The sequence below is a fragment of the Eriocheir sinensis genome, chromosome 25 (genome assembly GCF_024679095.1).
Source record: "Eriocheir sinensis breed Jianghai 21 chromosome 25, ASM2467909v1, whole genome shotgun sequence".
In the NCBI taxonomy this organism is placed as follows: domain Eukaryota; kingdom Metazoa; phylum Arthropoda; class Malacostraca; order Decapoda; family Varunidae; genus Eriocheir; species Eriocheir sinensis.
The window spans coordinates 10,972,122-10,988,623 of NC_066533.1; the positions used below are offsets into that span (position 1 = coordinate 10,972,122).

General features: G+C 43.3%; 1 protein-coding gene across 1 annotated transcript; it reads left to right on the top strand.

Moving 5' to 3' along the window:
- The first annotated feature begins 2,096 nt into the window (after nt 1-2,096).
- LOC127003355 (regulator of nonsense transcripts 1-like) lies at nt 2,097-16,353 on the top strand. Its single transcript, XM_050869887.1, has 19 exons — nt 2,097-2,387; nt 5,094-5,198; nt 6,278-6,427; nt 7,161-7,333; nt 7,575-7,787; nt 8,176-8,348; nt 9,162-9,369; nt 10,429-10,594; nt 10,813-11,007; nt 11,193-11,281; nt 11,407-11,509; nt 11,729-11,863; nt 11,989-12,223; nt 12,404-12,630; nt 12,906-13,139; nt 13,288-13,540; nt 13,732-14,069; nt 14,296-14,478; nt 14,611-16,353. Exons 1-19 carry the CDS (start codon nt 2,211-2,213, stop codon nt 14,617-14,619), a joined length of 3,366 nt encoding a protein of 1,121 aa, XP_050725844.1. The 5' UTR covers nt 2,097-2,210; the 3' UTR covers nt 14,620-16,353.
- The last annotated feature ends 149 nt before the right edge of the window (nt 16,354-16,502 follow it).

The window sequence follows — 16,502 nt, forward strand, 5'->3', positions numbered from 1 at the left end:
TTTTCTAGCACCCCTACGTACCATATTGTATCTTTTTAGTTTCCTGGCTACTTCCACATATCCTGTATTAATCCTGTATAATCACACAAATGTACTGCCTGGGGGTTGTGATGGCATGTTCCTCCCTTCTAGTTGTTGTTTACTTGCAACAATAAACTATCTGCAGTCACTCAATCAAGCAAATAATACAACTAAAGTCAATCTAATAAAACAACATATAGGATAGGAGAGAAGAGAGGAACTAGCTATAATCGAGACCCTAGCTTGTACTATATACGTCCTTATCCATATCTATTCACGTACACACACATCCTATAACTAAAACAATTAAGTCTAGTAAAACAACATAGAGGATAGGAGCTGAAGAGTTGAAAATTAAAGTAGAGGAAAGGAGGAATGAATGGAGAAGAGAGAGTTATCGTACGTACAGGTATATATACTAGCCCCTTATCCTTATCTTTTACTTACAGACAAATCCTCCAGCTAAAATAAATAAACTAAAACAACATATAGGATAGGAGAGAAGAGGTATAAATTAATTAAGTAATATAAAGGAAGGAGGTTTAGGGCAGCGCCGGTCTTTGTAATCTAATATCTATGTAAATATATGTAAAATTATGACCTTTTATCCTTATCCTTATCTTGTTATGTACAGGCGAATCCTATAATTAAAATAAATCAAATAAAACAGCAGACAGGATAGGAGAGAGGAGGAGAAAGTAGAGAAAAGGAAGGAGGAGAGAATTAATCTCGGCCGGGAGCGGAAATGACTCTCATCCTTATCTTTTTCTGTACAGACAAATCCTTAGCTAAAACAAAACTTACAAAACAACGTACATAGCAACAATAAACTATCAATCAACCAGCATATATAGGATAAGAGATAATTAAGAGGAGAAAGGATCGAGAGAGGAGAATTAATTAAGATCTAGGATGGAGAGTATAGGAGGAAAAGTGTGGAGGAGGAGATATAAAAAAAATAAATAAAAACGTCTGACCTCCAACACTTCCTTTCCCCTTATCTCTCTCAATTCCACTCCCTTCTCCTTCCATTCTTATCTTTCTTACACACGTACGCCTTTCCGTATAGCTCAACACAACTTTCTTTTCTTTAGCCTAATTCCATCGATCTATTCCCTTTCTTCTGTCTCTCTCATACATACATTAATTCAGGCTTAGAGTAAATAATAATTGCATGGATGTTTGGATTATATAGTTGGATTATAGTTGGGATTAGCAGTGTATATAGTTAATTCTTCCTTCTCCTTTGTTGTTTTACTTGCAACAATAAACTATCAATCAATCAAGTAATTAATCTCCCCCCAATTGAATATGCTTGCTGTGCCCTTCTAGCTCACATCTATAAGGATCGCGTACGCCCCTCGGGATAGTCTGGGCTTATCATTATCAGTTGCTTGTCACTACATTCTTATAATCATGTGAAAGTTTTTAGTCCATCAAACTAGGCATGAGCTCCATATGATATCTATAAATCCAGGCTATATCGAGCTATATATGTTTAAGTATGCGTAGGGTATAGGGAGGCAAGTTTTCTCAATATATATGTCAACATCGCTACAAAAGTTTAAGTATGTATATAATGGAAAGCAATTAAGTTTTTCCCACCATAAGTTCTTTCATACACGTAGCAGAGCCTTAAAATGATGCGTAGTATGTAAAACCTGGGTACATAACATTTATTGCATCATTTAACACATGACGTCATACTTTTAAGTCTCATTCGTATGGTCAGTAAACTATTCAAGAAAGAAATGCAATGAGGTGATGGCGGGGAGCTGGATGGCCGTGAATATGTGGGGCATTCCTTCCCCCGGGCCTTGCGAGGGACAACGAGCTCTATGATAAGGAGGGAGTAGCATAGGAGATAATTATTTTTCCATTTAGGCTCCACCAGTGACGTGTGCCATGGGGATATCTAAGCAATAAGGGCAAAGGGAGATAGCGGAAAGCATTAGATCCTTGTATTTAAAGCATTGGATCCTATTTAGAACCTGACGTATAGGGGATGGGATCTCTTCTAGTCCTGTACCTGTATTGATCCTATTTTGTTTCTTGCGACTAAAAACCGTGTGGGTCGCGGCGCCGCTCACACTAACATGGTTCCCTCGGACATGGTAGTGCGGGAAGCAAGATTTGAACGGAAAAAGAGTTGAAATTGAGTGCGTTAAGTCCGTTCAGTCCCTCCAGACATGAGTGTAGACGCGTACGGCCCCAGCTCCCAGAGTCTGACCTTCTATGACACCGAGGAGACTGACCTTTTGGGGGCTGACACGCAGGGGTCAGAGTATGAATTCAACTTGACCCTCGGCAGCCAGACCCAGACCCAAGGCGACCCGCTGGACAAGACACAGCCCTCCCAGAGCCAGGTGAGGGGCAGGGTCAGGTCACGGGGCAGGGGAGGGCCGGGGGTCAGGAGGGGTCTGTATGTTATAAGGGAATTAAGGGTCAACGGGGATCCTTATCTCTCCGGGGTGGTGGGACTTGCCTGGTCTTAAATGGTGGTCTTTTGAGGTCTGTGGGTTTGTGTAGTTGACAGACAGGCTGATGTATGTGTGTGTGTGTGTGTGTGTGTGTGTGTGTGTGTGTGTGTGTAAAGGCAGGTGTGGGGACATACCTGCCTAACTTGCTTTGGTCTAATCGCCACATGGTTGTGCAGTGTATGCATGTGTCATTAGCGCGGTGAAACATAGACAGCTTACAGCAAAGATTAAATTCAGTTCAGTTCAGTTGATGGGCCGAAGTACAGGCTTTGAAACGGCACATGTCATTAGTATTTCTCATTTTTGTGTTTCCTCCTGTGTTTTAATTTCCCTTATTTTCCAGGTTTCATACACCAATGCTTTTTGTCCACCGTTTTCTTTGCTGAATACAAAAGTTTCTATGGTCGCCGTCTCGTGTAAGGTTAATACTGACGTTGCGCTGTACTTTGGAAAATGAAAAAAAAACAAAAGTATTGATGTATAAAGTTTGAGTACAGTCTGGCATATCCATTTTGGCAGAGCAGAGGGTCAGATTAGGTTATATATAGTTTGGTTAGGTCGGGTCAGGTTAGATTTATATTGGTTAGGTTTGCAAAGTTTAATTGATTACGGTAAATACATTGATAGGCTTAATTTGCTCTGCAGTGTTTTCATCAATGTAGATGGAGTAGGCGGCAGTGATCTACATATTTCTCCATCTTTCTTTGACATAATGAAGGGAGCGAGTCATTATTCCAGACCTGTCACAGACATTTATGGGTACTGTTAACTATCAAATTTACTTTTATAACATAAGGAAATTACCTGTATTATAATCATTGGTCAGCATTTCTCAGTGTTTTATGGGTTGTTGCTTTGCATAGCAGGAGTTAAATAATAGGCAGTAAAACAAGTGAAGAATGATCAATATTGAGGTGTATTTACCTAGTTGTGAAATACAGGAATAGAGCCTTTGAACAAGTTTGTCATGGAAGTATGAAGACACCTTTCCAAATGACTGGCCTCTCTTTTTTGAAATCTTCTAGTAACACTAATTACTGGAGCAGCACCATTTTTTTGTCTTGTTTCTTCCTTTTGTATGCCCTTGAGCTGCCTCCTTTCCTATATAAAAAAAATAGGCTAATAATAATTCCTAGATTCCATTTCAGATAAACTAGGCAATGCCTTATGACCAGCCATTCCACCAACCATTGAATAGTAGTGATAAGGAATATTATAGAGCATTATAGGCATCTTAACTATTTTTAATGTGTTTGGTTCAGTAGGGGGTAAAGCTTAAGCTTAATGTTCCCACTCATAGTTGTGCCTCACTTTTACATTGCAGAAATTTCACTCATTGGTCAGCTTGACATATGACCTGTTCTCTGATTGGCTTGACTCCTCTTCCTTCTCTGCCTCCTCCTCATTTTCCTCCTACTCCTCCATCAGTTTCCATCCACATCTAGTTTTCACCTGACACACACACACACTCTCTCTCTCTCTCTCTCTCTCTCTCTCTCTCTCTCTCTCTCTCTCTCTCTCTCTCTCTCTCTCTCTCTCTTATATTATTTACTTATATATATTCTCTTATTTTAGCCAGTATCAAACCCCCTCTCCTCTTCCACTATTCTTCCCCTTCTCTATTTTTCTATTTTCCTCCTCCTCCTCCTCCTCTGCCTCTCATTCAGACATCATGAGTTTTAGATTTATATTTTGCAGCTTATGTGTAGATAGTTATTCATGTCAGTTTTGTTTATTTTTTTATTTATAATTGTTGTAATGAGCCTCTTTTTTTTTTTAATCTTAAATGCTGCTATAAAGTTCATGATTTATGTTTCATCAAAAGCATTAGCAGGAAGAGACATAAGCTGTTAGGTCAGGTCAGGTCAGCATGTCATCTCTCATTTTCACTTTTCACCTCTTAATCCCTTCTACCTTCTTTCTCTCTTCTGTTCTTCCTCTTTGTAGGCCTCTTCCTTAATCTCCGAGACAGTTTACCTGAAAACACATCATATTTTTAACCCGTCGTCTGCGATTGGCATTAATTTGGCTTTCAATGGTAGCCTGGTAACATATACCCCCAGGTCTTTCTCTGCCTCTGTGGTGGATAGTGGAGTGTTTCTCATGTGGTATTAGTATGCTGGATAGCCCCTCCCAAGGTGCATGACTTCATTTTTCTTCATTGAATTGTAGCAGCCACTTTTTGTTCCAACTTCCATTCCTGTAGCTTGGTGATGTCTTCTTTTAGGAAATCCGCATTCAAGGGGTTAAGTGTATAATAGGAAGATTTCGGTTCAGAGTGAGTGACTGGTCCAAGAACGCAAGCGAGAGTTTGTGAGAGTAGCTGATAAGATTTGTGGGACTTATCAAGATCCTCTGTTTTCTCATGGCCACAATCTTTATACCTTCAGACCACCTAACATTCATTATGTCATTCTTTCTGCCACATCACCCTGCATAAATGATAGAATACACCTTAAAAAAAAAAAAGCCTTTAGTGTGATGGGCAGGTGATAAAATATAAATCAAGGCAGATGTTTAGACAGATGGCTGTATATGGATAACTAAGATGGTACTATATTTTATATTATTAAACTTATGAATGCATTGCAGGTCACTGTCAATGGGGATGTGGAGGCAGAGGTGGAGAAGGTGACGGAGACGCTGGGAGAACTACAGTTTGAGGAAGAGGAAGATGAAAATGCTTTCTATACCAAGGTTGGTTTTGGTGTTTGTCCTGGAATGCATACCTTAATTTATAGCTCTTTACTATGTACCTGTTATTGTTATTACCTCTGCCAACAAAATTGGGAGGAGGTTATATTTTCAGTCCGGTCATTATGTTTATTTATTTGTTTGTTCGTGAGCAGTCTCCTGTGCACAATTTTGCGGATATCTCAACCAATTTTTCAGGGAAGCTTCGTGTCCATCCAAAATAGAACCCATTAAATTTTTGATGTCAGAGGTCAAGGTCGCACAAAACGTCATTTTGGCCATAACTTCGGTTCTCGTCATCGTAGAGCCTTCAGACTTGGTTCATATTTTAGCTCATGGAAAGATGCACCTTGTATGGCCTTGACTTTGACCTTGACCTCAAAAAGTTTGCCCAAGGTCAAAGTTTCCAACAAAATAGAATTTCAGCAAATTTCGAAACATGCTTCCATATCATGCACCTTGCATGACCTTGACCTTTAACCTTGACCTCCAAAAGTTTGCCCAAGGTCAGAGTTAAAAAAAAAATAGAATTTCATCAAATTTTGAAAAAAAATGCTTCCATACGATGCATATGGTCACAGTTGATGCCCATACCAATTTTCAGGACAATCTTTGGCGGAGGTGTGCACTCTCTGAGTGCTATGACTCTAGTTATCATTATCATTATAAAGTATAAGAAAGTATAATATTTATTCAATCTTTGGTTCTGGGAAGTCACTAATGTACCTATTATTATTATTATTATTATTATTATTATTATTATTATTATTATTGAACAGTGCAAAAGGGAAAGTCAGAAAAGTTGCTGCAAATACTATGTTAAAAAGCCTGTATAGACGTGATGCACCTAAAGGTGGCCATACACGGTGAGGCCTGGCTGGCAGACGTGCCCCATACACATACCCTGAGTAAAAATTGTCAGTCAGTGTCAGACCACTGCAGCGTCATCATGGAGCCTCTCTGACACAAGTGCATAATCACTCTAAAGATAACTGTCAATCCTGTTCCCTTCATCCACCACTCTATTAGTAAATCAACTTTTGAGACTGTCAGGGTTGTGCAAATCTGGCGCTACATTCCAGGAGCTCCCTGAGTGGGCGTGCCGCTACTGTGGTATCCACGACCCGGCCTCGGCGGTTATGTGCAACGTTTGCCACAAGTGGTTCTGCAATGGCCGTGGGAACACCTCCGGCTCCCACATCATCAACCACTTGGTTCGCGCCAAGCATAAGGTGCGTTGATTGTCACCAGTATTAATTTTCCTCGTCCTGCTATTACTATTATCACTTTTCTTTTTTTCTTCTTCTTCCTCTTCTTCTACTTCTTCATTTTCTTCTCCATTTTCTTCTTACTCTTTTTGCTGCTTATTTTTCTTCTTCTTTATCATCATCTTTTTTCCTCTTCTTCTTCTGTTGATTATTATTTTTATTATCTATTGATATACTTAGCATTATTAGTCAGTCGTTGTTTATTTGCTCAGTGAATGGTTTAGGTTTCAACATTTAGTTTTGTAGTGGAAATTAAATATGTATTGTGTTCAGACTACATACAGAGTCTAAAGGAAAAGAAGAAAGAGCTGGAAATTGTTGATTTTAATATTGTTATTATTATTTATTTTACATTTAAGTATTGAGTCACTGGGTATTAATTGTGTGTATTGCATATGGCAACTAAAGAGAATGAATAGGAGGGGGATTGAGGGCAGGAAGACCTTTTTGTGGTATTTTGATCCCTCTAGTTCTGTCCTTGCTGCCACTTTACACACACTCAGGAATAGGAGGGATGAGTTGACAATTAAATATACTGGTGACATAAGGTTGGGTGTGGCAAGGAAGGAAGGAAGCTGCAGCAGGATGGGCCAGCTGATGAACAGTATCTTGGTGGCATCATGTTATTTTGCTAATGAGGTGCAGGAGATGAAGTGGAGAGCTAAATTTTTAACATGATGTTTGATTTTGTGGGCAGGAGGTGAGCCTGCACAAGGATGGCCTGGTGCGGGACACGGTGCTGGAGTGCTACGCGTGTGCCGTCAAGAATGTGTTTGTGCTTGGCTTCATCCCCGCCAAGGCCGAGTCGGTGGTGGTGCTCCTCTGCCGCCAGCCTTGTGCAGCACAGAGCTCCCTGAGAGACATGAACTGGTAAGTCTTCATTGTTTTATTTATTTTTGTATTAATTTATGTATTAGGTGTGTTTTAAGATATTTTTATGGCCGAGGAGGCAGGACAAAGGTCTCAACATGCTGCTTCCACTTAGAAGGCCGAAAGAGACCCAAAAAGTGTATTTAATTTTGTATTAATATGTACAAGGTTTTGAATTAAAAGATATAGGGTTCAAATAGCATATAGTGATGTGGCTCTAAGTGAAGCTTGTGACCCCCAGGGACCCAGAACAGTGGAAGCCCCTGATCAACGACCGTGCCCTGCTGCCTTGGCTGGTCCGGGTGCCCTCAGAGGCCGAGCAGCTTCGTGCCCGCCAGATTACGGCACAGCAGATCAACAAACTGGAGGAGCTGTGGAAGGAGAATGCCTCTGCCACCTTTGATGACCTGGAGCGGCCGGGAGTGGACGAGGAGCCCCAGCAGGTGTGCCTCAGGTGAGTAATACTAATCTAATATCATCTTGAACAAAGGCTTGTGGTTTTAGCTTAGTGATCATGTGTTGTACCATTTTCCTCATGACAACAGGCAGCCAGCTAAGAGGTACAGTATAATCATAAAATCATAGATGTAGTATTAAATTAAAGCTTAGGAACTTATAGAATACAACAAAGAAAGAGCTCACAGTGTTAGATACATAAAGTCATTGCATGGTAATGAGTTTCCTTATGCACTATGGTAAGAAAGTGAGAGTGGGAGATATTTTAAAATAATGTGACATCCTTTTAGGGCGTTGTGATGGAGGGTGGGGGGTCCAAAAAATGCCCCCTAATATGTGACATACTTTTTGAAAGGACCAGTACATGTTCTCTACTATCCTGGCAGGTACGAGGATGGGTTCCAGTACCAGAACATCTTTGGTCCCCTGGTGAAGCTGGAGGCTGATTATGACAAGAAGCTGAAGGAATCCCAAACCCAAGACAAGATAGAAGTGCGCTGGGACATCGGCCTCAACAAGAAGATCTGCGCTTACTTCACCCTGGCCAAGACTGACGGAGGTACGTAGTGAGACTAGTACAGGCACCCCCATTTGTCCCATTTTTCGTTCAGTCAACATTTCAACATTTCAAAAAACCCATCATTATTTGTCGTTTTAATATGCAATCATTACCCTTTGACCCTTTTCTCAGATATTAATCTTCAAACTGTCTCAGGAAAAGATGTATTATTTCAAACCCTTCCATTTTACAAAGTCCCTGAACACGTTTCCTTTATTCCATCACTCCGCAATCAACTTCCCTCCCTTGCCGTCACCCCTGTACCAAAATTAGTGCACATCCTCATTTCTTCTTTGTTATGAAATTTATCGCCACAATTTTATATATGTCCTATTAGTCAACTGTTTTTAATTTTTTTTTGGCAGCATATGACGATGATAGTTGTGCCATGATAGAATGTCCCAATCACTTAACCAATCAATCAGTCAATTAGTCCTCATTACTTTGGTTGTCCCTGTCTTCCTTTTTTTTCATATAACAAGAGGAGCGTATCAAGACACCTCTCCTCCCGAAATTGACCTTTCTTTTGGCCACTCCTCTTAACTCTTTATAGGAGCAGTGATTTGCGGGCATTTTTTTCATTTTTTATTTTTTTTACCTTGAACTGTTTCCTTTACTGTAAAAAATAAATAATTAAATAAATAAATAAATAACAAGCTGCAGGTAACCCGGAATTTGATCACTGGCATTCAACATCTTCCCCTTTCATCATTTATTAGAAGTAGGATGTTTAATACAGGCACTTTTATTGTTCTTATGTTTAGGCCTTGACCCACCCCTGTCCTCTTATATAGAAACTTACTTGCCTGGCAGACATGCGGCTCATGCACGGAGATGAGCTGCGGCTGAGGTACCTTGGGGACTTGCACAAGCCCTGGTCCGGGGTGGGGCACGTCATCAAGATCCCTGACAACTTTGGGGAGGAGGTCGGCATTGAGCTCAAGTCCAACGTCGGTGTCCCCACAGACTGCCGGGACAAGTTTGTGGTTGACTTTGTGTGGAAGTCCACCAGCTTCGATAGGTAGGTCAACTGTTATTTCATTTACCTATAAACCTTTGTCTTGACTGAGCTCAGCACATCCTATCTTCCCTATATTCATCTTGCACTCAGTTACTCTTCATGCTACTCTTAACCCTTTCCTTGTGTGCGGGACGGGACACGACTATCCCCTCAGGCGCAGTCAGGCAGCCCAATGGGGGGTCTCTTTTAACCTCTGTATCTCAAAAACTGTTCGTCACAGCTAAAAACCAAAAACACCATTGGAAAGAGGAGGTCCAGATCTATAGGAGTCGGTTTTGTATGCTTCTCTTGCAAACGTACATGAATGTTCAGGGAGTGTTGAATGTTAACACTTATGTTGGTGCTTGCGGGGTGATCAGCCATATTGAGGGAACTGCGGACATCTCTCCTTCAGATTCTGGCAAGGGAGTGTTGCCAACTGCAATATTTACAACTATTTGGTCAAAGAATTAGTCAGGTGATAGGTGAAGCTATGCAAAAATGCCGCTATATTGGGCAAGAACATCCACCAGTTACTCGTCCGTAGATTTGCCGCGCTGGGCTGATATGATTTTCCACCAAATTTAGTGAAGAACCCACTCAATTGGCAATCCTGTGTTGTGAGAATTAGTGTTGGAACACTTTCATACGCAGGAGATTTGAGTGTGGGTGGAGCTCGCAGCAAGCGTTTAGCACCACCAGCAAATACGCCTAACGCTCACATGCATGCAATCTTACCTATAAACCCACTCTATCTATATTTGTACACCTACTTAGCCACATGTAATGGATTTTTTTTGTCCCTTTCATTTCGAAGGAATATATTTCTAGAATAGAGGCTACAAAGTGAAAGTTTCTCTCAGCGCTCTTATTAAGCTGCTGTTCTTTTACGTCTCTATCATCTTGCATGTGTTTGTTTCTAGAATAGAGGGCCACTTCTTTAACTGGTGTCCTTTTGCATCCTTACCAACTTGTCTGTAGGCGTTTTAGAGTGCAGGCTACCAAGTGCACGCTGCTCCAATTGCTGCTCATCACTACTGTTCCTTGCATCTTTACCATCTTGTTCACATGTGTTCCTAGGATGCAGGCTGCCCTCCGTAAGTTTGCTGTTGATGACTCCTCTGTGTCACCCTACATCTATCACCGACTGCTGGGACACGTGGAGATGGATGAACTCATCTTCCGCCACATCCACCTGCCCAAACAGCTGTCCGCCCCAAACCTGCCAACCCTCAACACTTCACAGGTAAAGAACCACAAAAATCTAGTTCTTTGCCTTCTGTAACTGTGGTGAAGCTAACAACTAACTGGTTATTGTTCTCTGTTGCAACACTCCCTAATATGAGGGAGATAACTTTATTGAATACTCTAACTGTAAAGGGCTTTTGTACTGACTTGCTGGATGCTACTGGATGAGTGGCTGCACGATATCTTACAACTGATGATGAATCCTATCCCTTCCAGCAATATGCCCTGAAACATGCCCTGCAGCGCCCCCTGTCCCTCATCCAAGGCCCCCCAGGCACAGGCAAAACTGTGACCTCTGCCACCATTGTGTACCAGCTGGTGAAGCAGACGGGTGGCTCCGTGCTGGTGTGTGCCCCCTCCAACACTGCCGTCGACCAGCTCACCGAGAAGATTCACAAGACTGGATTGAAGGTACAACTTGTCCTCTTGCAGGCATAGGGCTCTAGTATTTCCATTCCATACATGCCAAAGTGATGTAGTCTGCCACAAATTATGCTTGTGCTGTCAAGTGTTTGTCGCCAATCAGTCTTGCTTCAGTTCAGGGCATCTGAACATTTCCTAGCATCTTCTGATGTGTTTTATTCTTTCTCCTGCAGGTGGTGCGGCTTTGTGCCAAGTCCCGTGAAGCCATTGACTCTCCTGTTTCCTTCCTCGCCCTCCACAACCAGATCCGCAACTTAGAGGAGTGAGTACTGAAGAGTCTAATTCTTCATTTCTTGGTTTATTTGTCCTGCACTCACCATTTGTCTCATTGGACTGTTTCATTAATCACAATTGTATATGAATTCAAGGCCCATTTGATATTTACAGCAATGGTGAGCTTCAGAAACTGCAGCAGCTCAAGGAGGAGACTGGTGAGCTCTCTTCAGCTGACGAGAAGCGCTATCGCATGCTGAAGAAGCAGGCCGAGAAGGTGAGTTCATTTCATGTGGTGCGTAAGGCCATGGTGGAGGGTGTGGGGCCACGAACCCATTACTGGCAATGATTGTACTTCAAGTCTGTATATGTTAAGATTTTTAGATTATTATTACTGGGGAAGGAGAGATGAAGCACCGGTGTATTGAAGTAATATCTTGTGTCTAATAAACTATCTATTTGGAGTAAACATTACACCATCACCCTCATGTTCCAGACCCTGCTGGAGGCTGCTGACGTCATCTGCTGCACGTGTGTGGGTGCTGGAGACCCCAGGCTGGCTCGCCTCAAGTTCCACTCCATCCTTATTGATGAGTCCATGCAGGCCACTGAACCCGAGTGCATGGTCCCGGTAAGCGAATCACCTTGGTTGAAGTGACAACATACAGTTCCCCTTAAAAACTAGTTACAGTGTTAGGTGCTGACTAATATATAAAAATGTTCTGCAGTTACTTCAGGCTTCATGATTTGCCACAGGTTGTCCTGGGGGCCAAGCAGGTGATCCTGGTGGGGGACCACTGCCAGCTGGGGCCAGTGGTGATGTGCAAAAAGGCCTCACGTGCTGGCCTCTCACAGTCCCTGTTTGAGCGCTTGGTCGTCCTTGGCATCCGACCCTTCCGACTCACTGTCCAGTACCGCATGCACCCCCAGCTGGCTCAATTCCCCTCTAACTTCTTCTACGAAGGCTCCCTGCAGAATGGTGTTGCTGATGGTAAGTTGTGTCCTGCCATCCATGTACAAGTACACTCTATTCATTCACCTCCATAAATGAAGTTAATGTAGAGATATTTGTGGTTGAGTGCCTTGTGTCAGCCCTGTAGGTTCTTACACATCTCATAATGTAAGCTTGTCTTTTGGTCTCAGCTCCATGCCAAGTCTTATTCTCTTGCAGCTGATCGCACCATGAAGGGCGTGAGCTTCCCTTGGCCCCAGGCAGACAAGCCCCAGTTCTTCTATGTTACATCTGGCCAGGAGGAGATAGCTGGCTCTGGGACCTCCTACCTGAACCGCACAGAAGCCTCAAGCGTGGAGAAACTGGTCACACGTTTCCTTAATTCAGGGGTGAAGCCGGAGCAGATTGGAGTCATCACCCCTTACGAGGGTCAAAGGGCTTACCTGGTTAGTGTTGGACCATTAAGAGAGAGAGAGTAATGAGACTTTCCCTCTAAAATCAAGTAACACTATAGTCCATTCACTTATGCTGGATCCCTAGCTCCTAGTTGAATAGATAAGGATGCTGCTAATTGGCTCTTGGTGGGCTAGGGATTGAGTTTGGATTCAGTCTAAGTGAATGGTCTATAGTTCCTTTCAGCTCACCTTTCCATAAGTGCCATGACCTTTTCCTTTCTACTCAGACCTTATAGTCAGCCCCTAAACAAGATAATTGGTTGCAGGTTCAGTACATGCAGTACCAAGGCCCCCTCAACCAGAAGCTGTACCAACGGCTGGAGGTGGCCAGTGTGGACGCCTTCCAGGGCCGGGAGAAGGACCTCATCATCATGTCGTGTGTGCGGTCCAACGAACACCAGGGCATTGGCTTCCTCTCTGACCCCCGGCGCCTCAACGTGGCTCTGACTCGGGCACGCTATGGCATCATTATTGTCGGCAATCCTAAAGTGCTCTCCAAGGTACCTAACTTCCTATTGTGGTTACTTTACCCTTCACCTGTCATGTTATATTACTTTTAACCTTTCACCTCACCTGTCATGTCACTTTACTCCTTACCCTTCAATAGTGTGACAGAAATATACTTAACTCTGTCTCCTCCCTCCCCAGCAAGGACTGTGGAACCACTTGCTGCACCATTTCAAAGAGAAGAAGGTGCTGGTGGAGGGTCCGCTCAACAACCTGAAGGAGTCTATGATGCAGTTCAGCAAGCCCAAGCGCCTGGTGAACGCTGCCAACCCAGGCTCTCACTTCATGACCACTGCCATGTATGACGCCCGTGAGGCCATGGTGCCAGGCTCCATGTATGACCGCTCCGGACCCATCAATGGCGCTACACCTCAGCCCTCACCTTACTTCAGAGGTAAGATGCAAGACCAAGGTTGATTGTTTGTGTCATCTCAGCTTGGATTAGCATGCAGTAGTCACCCTTTGTGGCCTTGGTTAGGTATTTTAAGAACATAAGGAGTGCAAGAGGTTGCATTTGTGCATTATAGCTGTGGTCATCTGTTTCAGTATATATTGAATTTTCTGATCACGACTATTATAATTCAGGTCCAACCTATGACATGTATGGCCGTGCCCACGACACTCTGGACTACATCTCCACGGAGCACTCCCAGGCCGGCCTCAGCAACCTGCCTGTTCCAGTGGGCATGTTTATGAACATGGCCCACGTGCCCCCACGCTTTTACCAGCAGCACCAGCAGGCCCTGGCAGCCCGGGGTGGCCGTGGGGGAGGGGCTGGGATGCGGGGTAACCGGGGAGGCTCCAGGAAGCTGGCCAAGAATATGGGCGGGGCAGGGGGTCCCCAGCTCTCCCAGCCCTTCAGTCAGGACCCAAGCATGCAGAACTACTCCCAGCCGGGACTCACCCAGGGCCACCTGTCACAGGTAGGGAGGGGCCTCAAGGGCTGCATGCTACTTCTGTCTTATTTTTGGAAGTTTTTGCACTGATTAGGTGAAAAAACATAAAGCACAAAAGAAAGATCCTAAGGCAGCCATTAGCCAAAAGTACTAAAAGTAGGTGCATGTTACAATTATTTCAAAGTTTTTCACAACAGCATTTCTGGCATGCATTGGGTGAATGCTCAAGTTAGATTGTCATTGTGTGTTTCAGGGTATGTCTGGTCCTGGTCTGAGTGGACTCTCCCAGGGACTGTCCCAGGCGGAGTTGTCTCAGGACTCGTACATGGTGGACCAGTTCCAGAGCCAGACCGACGGCCTCCTCTCGCAGGACTCCACCTACCAGGGCGACCGTGCGTTCTTCACCCCGGCATCACAAACGCACCACTTCTCACAGGTGACTTGTGTAGCTTTGAGTTAAACTTTTTGTTTAGTTGAATGAGAACATGTACAGATTTCATCAGAAATATAGCTTGATTAGTTTTATGTAGGTAACCAATTCCTCTGACTAATGATATTTTTTCCACAGCCATACTGATGGCCGACCTGAAGACACCCTGGCGCATGAAGGCGATGAAGCAGCGCACCAGAGCAGCAAACAGCAGGTGGAGTAAAAGAGGGAGACCCACAGCAGGCACAGCAGCAAGAAAAGCAGCACAGAGAATAGCAGGGTAGAGCAGTCACCCACCGGGGTTGCCACACTCGGGCCCTCTCAGCAAGGAAGCTGGGAGTGGCAGATCACAATTACGGGAGCACCGTCTCGCAGGCTAGAGGAGGGCCACCTACACCCTGGAACTAGGGAGGAGGGTGGCAGCTCCAAATATCAAAATTTTTCTCTTGAAAGACCTACTCAGTAGTTGTCTACTGTTTTCAAAATTTGTTCAGACAAAAGGAAGTAATTTGGTATTTCCTGGACCAAGGTTATTACCTGTAAGTCAAGACAAGGGCAAGACACCCATTCCTGAAGCACTGACATTGGGCAGTGTGTGACCCTCATCTGCCGGCCATGGCAGAGAGGTGACTGCTGTGTTGACTTGTGTCCTGACCAGCGGTGAGGCTCACTCCCCTCACTCCTCCATCACCTCCCGGCGCCACCAATGCGTGGGGCTCTGGCGGCCGGAGAGGCGCGGCATTCACCCAACGTACATCCAGTTGTTGTCAGATCCGTCTGTTTCTGTTGCGTTAATTTGTTTTGGGGAATTGACATCTTTGGTTTTGTTTTGGGTTCTTGGTTCAGTAGGCCTGGGGTGTGCCTGGAATATACCTGCACCCCAGCAAACTCTTCTGTACTTAATTTGTTCTCTCCTTCTGCCACTGACTGACTGATTTATCTCAGTGCCTCTGGAAATTTATTTTTACTTCCTGTGAGAAAGTTTCTCACTGAATATGAGTTTTAGTTGGTGTATGGAAAAGTCTTACTCAAAACTCACCTACTTATTAATCTCAAGAAAAACAAATGTCAAAAACGGAGTACAAATTTTTAAGAGCTTGTTTGCTTTCAAATATTTAAACTGCCAGGATTTGTTTTCTAATTTCATTTCACTTGCGCCTCATTTAACCCAAGCGTTGCAAGTTGAGTATGGTATTTGTGGTTTTCACGGAGTGTAATAACAGTGCATTATGGTGCAGAGGTGAAGAAGAGAGTAATGTACGTCATCACTTGCATCAGATAACCTTATTTGCCAGAGTACTTTGCAGAAAAGGTATAAAATTTACCTTATAGGTGAAATGTCATACTGAAAATGTCCATTAGGTTTTATTGGAAGCGGAAGTCATGATTTACCGTATATACTCATGTAAGAGCTGACACACTCAAAGACTATGACAGGGTCGATAAAGGGATAAATTTGACCACCTGGAAAAGTAGTGCCCATGCAAAGGTCAACAACCTCAGAAAATGGACCTTTAAAAATCTGTTTAAAAATAGGCTTTTACACAAGTATACACGGTATATGACTTCTATCAATTGGCTGTTTTCTGCTGTCTGGCTAATTATTCTTTTTTCCTCCATGACTCCAGCTTATGTCTTAAAGCATTGGCTCATTCAGTGACTTGTTCTCACCCTGACTTCTTATCCTGCGATGAGCAGACTCCTGTGGCGGGACTCAGACCACGGAGCTTTTCCTGGGAAGGATCATGTGGCTGTGGCTCATCCATAGCAAAGGAGTCAGACTTGTAGTAGGAACTTAACTGTGTTATTGGGTCATTTAAGTGATTTTATTTTTCCTGAACTGTAAAGGAAACTGGTAAACAAATAAATTCATTTACCCTCTCTTGTTTTTTTATTAATTTACCCTCCATGCTACTGAGAAATGACTGACCAGAAAAGCTTCAGTAATTACTATTGGTGTTATAACCACAGGAAGCAGGAGTATTATAACAGTTACCAGTATGTTACAGCCATATGCAGATATTATTGCC

Excerpts from the sequence above, each read along its gene's own strand:
- LOC127003355 (XM_050869887.1), top strand. The coding sequence starts at position 2,211 with ATGAGTGTAGACGCGTACGGCCCCAGCTCCCAGAGTCTGACCTTCTAT. Across the intron at positions 6,428-7,160 it reads TGGTTCGCGCCAAGCATAAG|GAGGTGAGCCTGCACAAGGA; the intron begins GTGCGTTGATTG and ends TTTTGTGGGCAG. Across the intron at positions 10,595-10,812 it reads CAACCCTCAACACTTCACAG|CAATATGCCCTGAAACATGC; the intron begins GTAAAGAACCAC and ends TATCCCTTCCAG.